This window comes from Hippocampus comes, unplaced genomic scaffold (genome assembly GCF_001891065.2).
Source record: "Hippocampus comes isolate QL1 unplaced genomic scaffold, H_comes_QL1_v1.1 scaffold39, whole genome shotgun sequence".
Lineage (NCBI taxonomy): Eukaryota > Metazoa > Chordata > Actinopteri > Syngnathiformes > Syngnathidae > Hippocampus > Hippocampus comes.
The window spans coordinates 2,689,664-2,700,629 of record NW_017842054.1 but is presented as its reverse complement, the minus strand read 5'-3'; the positions used below and the strand labels follow the sequence as shown (position 1 = coordinate 2,700,629).

The following is a 10,966-nucleotide window of genomic DNA, read 5'->3' as shown; positions in this document are numbered from 1 at the left end:
GAGGGGGCCCCAGGCATCCACCCGAGTGGGCGGGGGGGGCATTCACAACACTCCCCCGGCACCCGATGCAAACAAACAGAAAAGTACTCCAGCTTCCTTATTCAGATTCTGAAATCAGTTTACTCTCAAAGAAATACAGAAATCTGGACTCTGGAAATGTCTTTTTCCATCCAAGTTTAAAAAAATAACGGAGGGGGCCCCAGGCATCCACCCGAGTGGGCGGGGGGGGCATTCACAACACTCCCCCGGCACCCGATGCAAACAAACAGAAAATTACTCCAGCTTCCTTATTCAGATTCTGAAATCAGTTTACTCTCAAAGAAATACAGAAATCTGGACTCTGGAAATGTCTTTTTCCATCCAAGTTTAAAAAAATAATCTCAGTTTTGTTTTGTTTTTTTTTCTAAATAAATGACTTTTCCTTATCATTCCATTTCAGAATCTCCACCCGATTTTTCCCATTAAAAACGGCCATTTTCTGCATCAAATCTCAAGTTAACATCACAGACTCGAATTTGACGACCGCTGAATGGATCCGTCTGCCTATTATTTCATCTCTAATTTAACCGAAATCACGATTGGTGGCTGCCTTTGATGCTTTCAAGCGCTGAAGCATGTGTAAAGTGAGCGGTACCTCTCAGCGTCGCAGGAAGGTGTCAAGGATGCAGTCTGCGCAGGTCATTCCACCTTCAGTGGTCCTCGTGTCCGCTTCCAGACTCCGGTTTCCATGACGACAAAGTCCGTAAGGATCCCCAAGGCTTGGTCTCTCTCTCATACACACGCACACCCTCTTCTTGGAGGGTCAAATTCTTGAAAACAATGAGGAGTCAGTCATATTGTGGTCATCTCTTGGGTCGGTGTGCTGATGTCTCCTGGATGAAGGTTCAAGAGAGCGGCTCCAGCTCTTGCAGTCAAACCATCTTACAGATCTCAGTGTGAGGGTGTGTCGTGAGACTGTGAGAGTGTTCCACTGACTGTAAATCCTTTCGACTTACTTTGAATCACCACCAGCCCCTTCCCTCCTCACGAATGGGAGGCTTTTTTCCTATTGGCCCTGCTCATTGTGTGATTCAAACAGCCTTCACTCCTTCTTTTATTTGTGTGCGTGGGTGACTCATGGTACTTGCCCCTGATAAAGGATGACAGCTTTTAATCACAATCTTTTTTTTTTTTTTCTTGAGCCACGCTTTAGTTGTGTATGTCGTCTAGATGATGCGTCATAGTTTGACTCTTGTCGCCGGAAGATATTATACGGAGCTTAAATGTTAAAATGTGTGTGAAGCACTCAACTGTATTTATAGAGCACTTTAGAATAACCACCGCTGTGTACAAAGTGCTGTACATGGAGCAAAAATAATGAATACAACAAACAATAAAGACCATGGAAATTTCAAAAACAGTAAAGCTAAAAAACAAGTCTCATGCTGAGTCAAAAGCCAATGAATCAAAATGAGTGTTAAGACGAAATGTACAGGGAACCAGTGACGGGATGCCAGAGTAGGAGTGATGTGCTCCCTCTTACGAGTACCAGTCAAGAGGCGAGCAGCAGCAGTCTGGACCAACTGGAGACACTTCATGGAGGATTGGCTGACTCCAAAGTAAAATATTAACTGATTGTATGACTGAGAACATGTCATTTTTCAAGATGGAAAGCACCACCACTGAAAGAAAGACAAAATAATTATGTGTGGATAAGACTTTTAAAAATCTCTTGAAAATGTGAAAATGAAGAAGGGGGACGGAAAACAAAATGGGAAAATATTAAGTGACTGGAAAAAAAGAAGAAAAAATAAACACAGCAAAAAAAAAAAACCTGGGGAAAAGATAATCCGTGAAAAATGTGAATAGAAGAAAAGTGAATAAAGGCAAACCAGGAAACCAAAAACAAAATAAAAAAGGAGTAAAGCATGTAAACAAAATACACACTATAGTTCAAATATAAAAAAAAGAAAAAAATACAATGAAGAAACTCGAAACAAGAAAAACTGGAAAAGGGGATTTTTTTTAATGCTCAAAAAAATGAGCAAAACAAAAATAAATTATGGGCAAAATGTGAAAAAGAAAAAAGAAACAAGCCACTCTGGAAATGGAAAAAGACCCCCCCAGGTCTGGATTTTTTTGAGTCAAATTAAGAAGAAAAAAACAGATTAAAAAGGATACAAAAACAATACTGAGTGAAAATATTTGCATGACTAATCTTGCTCAGACATTCCACTGTCGTGCCTTGAGAAGCCCTCCTCTTCCTTTCATCCTTCCATTTTCTTTCTTCACTTCTGTGGGAAATAACCTAGCCCCCTCTAGTGGTTGAAAGCCCATCCTGCACGATGGCCGATTGAGGAGCACCCCCCCCACACACACACACACGAGCCACAGGAACAGACAGAGGGCCAACTTTAATCATACAAGTAAGTCAAAGTGTCTTTAAATATGGTATAAAAATAAACGCAGAGAGGGGAAGAAAAATGTAGTTATGTTTTACACAAGACAGCAGACAAAGTATCCTCCTCTAGTTTTGGATGTAAACTTTTACAAGTGCAGTGGAAACCAATTATGTGCCGATTATTGGAGTGCAATAAAAGAATGCAAAGAAGAAATAAATAAATTCACAATAAACAATCATAGTAATATAGGTGTGTGTGTGTGGATAGATATATATTATATATTCATTCTGCACAACAATTTTCCCATAGCGTGACAAAGTCTCTCTGACGTCATCGTCACGTGAAGCAATGACATTGGCTAGATTTATCATTTGAAACGGATTTATTTTCTATGTGTGTGTTAATTTGACTTTATTTTCCCTTTTTCCTCGCTCTGACATCATTTGTTATCGTCGGAAGTGAAAAAGGAAGGCCTCCGATCCAGCAGGGAGGATTGAAAGCACCGGAACAAAACCGGATTTGGCCTTTTTTTTTTTTTTTTTTGAAACTTTGCTTTATTTTTGATATTTTTGCATCTCACTAAGTTTGTCAATGTTCTCCCCAGTCCCGCGATGCCTCTTGTTTTTCTTTTTCCTTTCTAATGTCAGTGACTGTAAGAGGAGGAGGAGAGAACGGGAGGAGCATTCCGCTGCTCTCGGTGGACGTGCAACGGCTGGAGGACGACAGACGAACAGATCGGGCCTGGCTCGCTCGTCGCCCGGGCAGGGCCGAGAGACGACGACGACGATGATGGAGAGATGACATGGCTGCTCTCCATGTCCCAGAGAGGGAGAGAGATGGCATTGATTTTTTTTTTCATTCTTTTTTTTTTTTTTTAAGCATGATGGCACACGACTGGTCCGTCGCTTGGATCCTGGCGGTCCTCCCCTACGGTGGAAAGAGACACAAATACGTGGGAGGGGGAATAAAAATCACATTTCATTCCTTGGCAGCAATGAGTCTCAAAGTGTGGCTCATGGGCTCCTAGTGGAATACGAAAGAATCTCTGAATGAAATACAAGTAAAATACGTTCAAACGTTCTTGTTGGCTAAATGCTACATGCTAACGTAATGGTACAGGAATTGACTCGCATATGTGCAGGTCAATACCCCAAGGCATTATGGGAAAATTACATTTAGCCAACATGTATTAGTATTTGCCAGTCAAAATTCTTTACTCCACATTGGCAGTTCCATGCTTCAATCTGTAAATAGGTCGCCTTACCTGGAAAAAAAAACAGCTTTCAGAAGAGGTTCTTGCTCTTCTGTAAGGGGGAAAAAGATTTTGTTAAATGTTTTCATGAACACATTTAAATGTCAACAAACTCATCATGTGAGAAATTTTACTATACAATGTCACATGTGTGAAGTGTCCTCATAAACAGTTGTTGGAGGTTTTACTTCCCGAAGGCTAAAGGTGTTTAGTTCGGGCTGAGAGACCTTTATTTAGACAGTGCCGGTATGTTTGAGTGGAATACATTGAAAATGATCATGCTTGATTAAAATAATATAACTTTCAGTGAAAAGTCTGTCAAGTGAAATTAGAGTTAAAAATATCTTATGTTAAGCTCACTGTCAACATTCTCTTTGGCGGAATATCAGGTAGGAGGTTCTCAGACTAATTAGAAGCAGTCGCTGATTCATGTAATGACGACAGCTTCACAATTCAATTCAATTCTATGTTTCATTGTGGCCTACATGCCAGACAGAACGCCTGATGAAGTGGCCCGTCATCCCCACCTGAAAACAGTCTATTAAAGAAGCGGCTTTGAAATTCCCTGTGCACATTATTGGTATGGCTGGCGCGCGGGCGTCTCTTTTGTTTGCGACGTCCTTCGTTTTGACCAGCGCGTCGCACGTTTCAGCAACTCGGAATCGTTCTCGGTTCTCCTCCGCCATTGTTGTATGCAAGCACAGATATCATTTCTGCGCACACAGAGACGTCTACTTCACGCCGCCTCGCACTGAACTCCCCATGAACCTGCATGAGGTTTATTCCTGATTGCGGTGGGGGGGATGCTTGAAAGGATTCCACGGAGAAACAACACCCCGGCTCTGCTTTTGATGCGGAAAGCAGTGGAAACCAAACCCGAACGAAAAACCACTTGGTCATCACTGGCAACAGACTGACAAAGCAGAATGCATTTTCAAACGCCCCATGCTCCAGGTGGCGCTAGAACCAAAAAGCCCAAGGTCACTTTAGCCAATCCAAAGGCGAAAAAGTCACCTAATTAAAAGACCCACTGGTGACTGGGGGACAAGGAAATAACTACTTGCACTTAATATTTGTGGAATTTTTTAAAAATTGTTATCATTTTCGACCCCCCATAAGATATTTGTGGTAAATGAGCTGCCAGTTATATAGCGCTTGGCATTTTTCCCAAAGTCACCGACTGATAACGAAGCATCAGGAGCAACTGAGGGTTCAAGGCCGGGGATCGAACCGCTACCTTTGGAGTGAGAAACGACCATTCTACCACTGAGCCTTTGGACGCCCCTCCCGTCCCTCCGCTACGTGCGATGGTATGATCGCTATGCAAAATAGTTTTACACGCACACCAGGAGTAGAACTGAATAGAATTTCCTTTTTTACTCTCTTTGTTTTTTAATGAACAAAAAACAGTCAAAACGGCTGTCGTAAGGCTCAAGCTGCCACTAGCATTAGCATCACGTCGTTCGGAAGAAACTAGCCGGTGCGGCTAAAAGGTGAACAAATTAGCACGAGCCTCAACGACAGAATCTTCCAGCAAGCTCACGCAGACCTTTGGCGTCATTAGCACAAGGTGGTAAGTCTCATTTTTTTTTCTTTCATCCACTGCGGCCAAGCAGGACGCTTAATTCACATTAGCCTGTTAGCACCTCTAAAGGTACTCCTGCTGTGTCCTTGCTGTGTAAACGTACAATCAACGTAAATGAACTGCATCAACGTGTCTCTCAGCAATCATACCGCAGAGCTTTTATTTTGTGATCTTATTTGGTTGCGTGTATGATTATTGCTCATGTTTGGAGGTTTTTATTTCACTGAAATGTTGTTGTGTGTATGGATGGATACTTCAACATTGTTGCTAAGGAGTGGTGAAACTATTTTTAGTAGTTGAGTCTCTGGTCTTTGCCGGCTCTTAATGTGTGAATCTACAAAAACACGTACTTATTTTTTGAGCCGCCAATTTAGGGGGAAAATGTCTGGAAGTGGATCATTCTGAATTTTTACAGATTTGTGACATCACAATTGGCCTCTTTTTCATAGTCTGCCATGCTGTCTAGCAAAACTATAACAGAGACCGTGATGGGTTTGCTTTGATTGTTGACTTTTGGGAATTTCCTTCTCAACATCTGGGGACTGTTTTTAATGATGGGGCGGGGGGGGCGTGGTGCTATTTGAAAGTTTTAAAATTCCCAATCCAGTTGTGAATTTTGTTACCTTCTTCTTGGCCTGCAATAACTCCTGGTAGGCACTGGACCGAATGAAGCGGCTGTAGGAATCACTCTTCATCAACTTGTAGATGTGCTCCTGTAATGCATGACAGTCATGCATCGCAAAAAAAAAAAAAAAAAAAATCAGACATGGCTGTCAAATGGTATTTTCACCGAATAGCTTCACCACAGAGTTGTGACTCGTTTGGAATGAAGACACGGGGGCAGAGTTCTGGCAACGAGTCAGATATTCATCGGGGGACCACCCGAGTGCAGAGGGAGACGCGACGGAGTTACCCACCTGTGCGTCTTCAAAGGCGTAGCGACCCGGGTCTTTGACATTCTGAGTGGTTTTGTCGTAGCTCTTGGAGTCCACGTTGATGGCGCTGGGTGCGCCCGGAGCCAAAAACTCCTGCCAGATCTCCTGAACCCGAGTTGGGACTTCTCGGATTGGACGTTTCTTGAGTTCCTGGACCGCTAGCCAGAACCTTTCACATTTAGAACATTTGTAAATTAGACAACAGGCGGTGTAGAACTTGACAGCGTCTGAACGACAACATTAGCAAAATGTTTAAATACAGATTCAATATTGGTCGAGTTAAAGTCTTACAACTGTTCAATGGGTCGATCAATTGAAAAATAAATCACTCATTTTTTTGATCCCTTACTGCTGACACACATAAATATATGAATGACTGTTGAACTGTTTCATAATACTTTGTCCTTAAGTATTTGTATAACTTTTGCTCAATAATATATACATATTTTTTTGGGGCGGGTGTGGAGATGTTTGAATGTCCTGAAGTAAATTTCCACACAGGATATACAATATACGCCTGTGAGTATTGTTAACGTGTCTGTCTACATGTGCTGTTGCACTGCTGGTGTTCCAATCGCTGTAGCACAAACCCAACTGAAGCAAATTCACCAAATATCCCACCTGAGATTCTCCGAGCTGAACTCAGACTCGAGGAACTTGAGGAACTGTTCCCTCCCCACCGGGTCTTTGAGAACCTCGTCGATGCCGAAAGCCCATCTCTTCACCCTCTGTTGGCCGGGCTCCTTGCTGGACGGAGGCGGGACACACAAATGTTATACATTTTCCCCTCGAGGACTGAATATGAAGAGAGAGCGCCATCGGAGCGCATGTTCAGAGGTTAAAGCGCCACCTGTTGCACTGACAATTGGTTGAAATGGGATGAAAGGCACTTGCAAATAGAATCGGTCCTTCGATTGTGTGCCCACCTGGCTTCCAGCTCCCACAGCGTGGTGTCATCTGAGATCCAGGGGTTGGAGGGGTCCGGGGGCGTGAGGAAGGGGTCGTATTCGATGTACTGCTCCGTGTAGCCCAACAAACTAGAGCAGACACAGAAGACGGCGTGTGGAACGAGTGCATTGCGCGGCTTTCGTATTTGTATTTTGTAAGGCTTAGGTCAGGGAAGATCGGTGGCGGTTCGGATCACGTGGTACTCGGGATTTTGTCTGGCCACCAGTCCAAGGGTTTACCCCGCCGCTTGCCCAAAGTTTACCTGGGATAGGCTACGGCTCACACTTGACCCAAATAAGGACAAGCGGGATATAAAATGCACAGCTGGAAACTGTGATCGAGCTGCTTTGGGTCATCATCCACACGTTCTACTGTCGTATCTGTGACGTTGAGCGTGTATGTCTTTAAAAGGCGGGGTCCGGCCTGGTGAATGACGTGAGCGTCTGAGAGTGTAGATGTGAGTAGCTGTTGGGTAGCTAACTCGGTAGCGGGTATTGCTTGTTTGTTTTCTTTCCGTTTTTGTTCACGGAAGGACACGCTAACCTCGGTGAACACTTGCGGAGGCATCACAAGCAATGGGAGGCTACCGATACGCTGCATTCCGATGAATACTGCATTTGTGGATGATCAGCAGAAAAATGCCTTGTCCATCTCCGAGGGTCGGCCATTTTGCCACTTGCTGTCGACTGAAGATGACATCACAGCGCCGAAGGGCTCCCGGAACGGCCATCACGGCTCACCGTGTTTTCTGGGTTTGGTCATGTGACATTCGCAAGCGGGGCCCTTTGGCACTGTGATGCCATTTTCAATTTTGCTGCGTCATTCCTATTCCTCTACGGAATAGGAATCAAAAGACCGTGTTTAAACTTGTGGGACCGCATAGATCGTGCGGTCAAGAAAACGATGTGACTTGTCTGACAAAACCCCGTGTAAACGGGAGACGTCGGTCGCTCGATGGCTCACGAAAGACTTTTGATGGCCCAACTGAGTGAAGTCGTGGCTCGGCCTCGCTCACCTCTCCGCCACTTTGGACATTTTCAGCCGATGCCGGTCTAATTGGAATTGCCAAAATGTGATCTGAAAAGCAAAGCGGGCAAAAGTTAGCCGCCATCGCTCAAGCAGACACCCGAGCGCGTGACGTTAGGTCCACCTGCTCCTGCAGCTCCTCTTCCGTCGGCTGCTTGGCCTCCGGGGCCGGAGTGTGGGTGGGGCTGTGCGCGCGGATGTCGTTCTGCAGCCCGTACACTGACTGGAACAAGATCAACACGAAATAAATCAGCGGCGCGGCATTAAACTCCGAAAGGCGTCTGCAGAACGTCATCTTGCCCCGACTCGAAAAAAAAAAAATCCCAACGGCGCACCTTTCGGGTTTTGTGTGGATTTTTCATTCTGGAGGACTTCTTAATGTCGACCTCTGTTGTATTCACACATCCAGGCTGGGAGAAAGAATGGAGAAGAAAGGGAATTCTTATTTTTTTTTCAACATTTCTTCTGATCCCGTCCGTCCGTTTGCTGCTTAGCTCCCGAGAATGCCGATTTGAAAAGGCGAGGACGGCCTCGTTCTCCGACTGTTTGTCTAATTAGCCAAATGCGCGGGATTCCGAGACGTCTCCGGGGCGATGCATCTGACGTCAGGTCACGCAACTTTTGAATGTGCCAATTCTCGCCGAGCGAGACGACCCCGGAGGGCGCTTCAAGTGTGCAAAGCCGCTCGGATGGAGTAAGTAGCTCAGATCTCTTCAGGAACAACAGTGTGGAGCCGCTCTGTGGTTGCGGCGGCGGTGTGAAATTGGAATTAATATTGATTAAATGGCCCCAAGGACGCATAAATTGAAAGCGTTATTTGCCAATTAAGCAAGAGGCTGACGCTATTTGAGGACGGCCGCGACGGCGTGTCATTAACCTCGAGGGGGGGGGGGGGGAAAGGCTAATGCTAAGCGAGCATGTAGTTAAAGAGCAGCGGTGATGCTGATGTGGAGTGACACTTATCGATTTGGTATTTTGTGTGTGTACGAAGGGGGGGGCGGAGGGGGTAACGTCACCCCTCACACCATTCGTATGCCACATTTGGGTACCATGTATTGCTCGATATAGAAAACATTGAGGATCGGAACGTCGCGTACGAGTGGAGCTCTTAAAGTTGGAGCACTCACCACCGGTCTGTGCACGTCCCAAAAGGCTCTTTCCTGACTGTCGAGAATTTTCCTCTCGATTTTGTCCCTTTTCTTATCCACTCTGAGGAGAACAAGAAGAGACGCTTGAGCGGATGGCGGGACATGTCCGAACGAGGGGCCGCAAGCCCGTTTCCCACCAAGCGCCGGAGTTCACTTGATTGTCGAAAGTTGTGAACGGCAACCAAAGAGCCCCCGCGGCACATTTTGGGAGGCTTCCGTTTAGGTTAGTGGCTAAAGCGAGGCGCGGGAAACATTGGCAAGAGTAGGGGCCTCCAAACTACGGCTCGGGGGCCATTTGTGTCCCGGCTGTCCATTTTTCGGCGGCCCGTGACATAAAAAAAAGACATAATATGAAAAAAATGACATTTAACGAGCCACAAGGTTAGCGAAAAAAAGGTGACGGTGACCAGAGGGAGGACGGGAGGGTATTTACGTTCGAACACAATTTTTTCTTTGTGAAAAACGGTCATTCAATATTAGAGGCAAAAAAAAATTGTTTCTTCCACTTTGTGCGCATTGCATGAATGATCGTCAAGTAACTGAAAAATGGTCACCTGACTCTGGTATGTTCTTGTTTTGGTTCTGAATGTGGAGAAGGGATTCGGCTGCTGTTCAGCGCAGAGCCGGATCTACCCTGTGATCTCGGGGGCCGTTGGCCACCCCAAAGACAACAACTATTTTCCTTCACCCCTTTAACAGAACGCAGATGAAACCAACGAGAGAATGCTAACACGATCGAACTGCTTTGTTGACTGATTTGAGCGTGTTTGAAAAAGCTGACGAATTTAAAGTGGCCCCCTTTCATCCTTCCGTTTCTCTCCATGTGGCACCCCTGCTCTAGAATGTAAAAAAGTTACTTTTCTCATTCGCAGGTACATTGTAGTGGATGGCACTGAAAACAAACAACAACAAATCGTGTTTGGGATAAGTTGTCGGGGGACATCTATTTTTTTTTTTCCCCTCCGATTTGCATGCTCCGAAATGTCAGATTTTCCCACCTCGGCTGAAGTCTGCTCTCCACAAAGTGCCGTTCGAGTTCTCCGAAGTTTATAAATGCGGCCTTTGTTTTCTCTGCGTGTGGCATTGTCGCGGTATTATTTTCATGCCAGAATGCAGCCACCGGAAGTACCGAATGACGCTCAGGTGAACTGAACCGTACCGCTTGGTTGAAACTCGATAATGCGAAAAGCGTCTCGAAACCTACTTTGCTTGTGCTTCTGCTTGCATAAAAATGAACTCCCATTTCCTGGCGAAAGCTCGCTGTAGCCTTGCTAAGCTCTCCTGCAAGTAAAACAAACAAGAACAAAAAAACAAGGTTTTGAGATGATTGGACTGTTTATGTTTGCCGCACATGCCCGTGTACTAATGATCCTTGCTCGCACAGACTCGAGGAAAAACAAATGTACTTTGCTTTGCTGTCGGTGTGGGAGAGAAGAGCGGAGAGTGACGCCAAGGCAAAAAAGGCTTTTTTGGCTTACCGCCTCGTAGTCTGCAAGCTCCAGACGTGCTTTGTTTTGCATTGTTCTTTTGCAGAGGTAAACAGCTGAAAGAGAGAAAGAAAGAAAGAGGCAGGGGGGTCACACGGAGGCGGGTTAGACAACCGGATCTCAGCTCGGCCTTAAGTGGCCCTGCGTTTGACTCGTTTTAATCCTCTCAACTGCACATTTAAAATGGCCCGTAAATCGCAAAGG

General features: G+C 45.3%; 2 protein-coding genes across 4 annotated transcripts in view; both read right to left on the bottom strand.

Annotated features, from left to right (window-relative positions):
• Positions 1 to 747, bottom strand: part of grem2a (gremlin 2, DAN family BMP antagonist a) — a 16,482-nt gene extending 15,735 nt beyond the window's left edge. Inside the window, exon 1 of the mRNA XM_019860258.1 lies at positions 635 to 747. The gene's annotated coding sequence lies outside the window, so the exon portion shown is untranslated. The remainder of the gene's footprint in view (positions 1 to 634) is intronic.
• A 1,627-nt stretch (positions 748 to 2,374) lies between these two features.
• rgs7a (regulator of G protein signaling 7a) overlaps positions 2,375 to 10,966 on the bottom strand; it is a 43,799-nt gene continuing 35,207 nt past the window's right edge. For 2 of the 3 annotated variants that reach the window (XM_019860255.1, XM_019860256.1), the window contains exons 7-18: positions 10,754 to 10,818; positions 10,480 to 10,556; positions 9,255 to 9,336; positions 8,463 to 8,537; positions 8,252 to 8,350; positions 8,117 to 8,178; positions 7,080 to 7,190; positions 6,775 to 6,900; positions 6,136 to 6,322; positions 5,842 to 5,931; positions 3,646 to 3,685; positions 2,375 to 3,308 (exon numbers count right to left, since the gene is read on the bottom strand). In XM_019860255.1, the coding sequence (XP_019715814.1) occupies positions 3,665 to 3,685; positions 5,842 to 5,931; positions 6,136 to 6,322; positions 6,775 to 6,900; positions 7,080 to 7,190; positions 8,117 to 8,178; positions 8,252 to 8,350; positions 8,463 to 8,537; positions 9,255 to 9,336; positions 10,480 to 10,556; positions 10,754 to 10,818 (995 nt within the window). In that variant the 3' untranslated portion in view covers positions 2,375 to 3,308; positions 3,646 to 3,664. Of the gene's footprint in view, positions 3,317 to 3,645; positions 3,686 to 5,841; positions 5,932 to 6,135; positions 6,323 to 6,774; positions 6,901 to 7,079; positions 7,191 to 8,116; positions 8,179 to 8,251; positions 8,351 to 8,462; positions 8,538 to 9,254; positions 9,337 to 10,479; positions 10,557 to 10,753; positions 10,819 to 10,966 lie in introns of all 3 variants that reach the window. The other variant, XM_019860257.1, reaches the window with a different exon arrangement.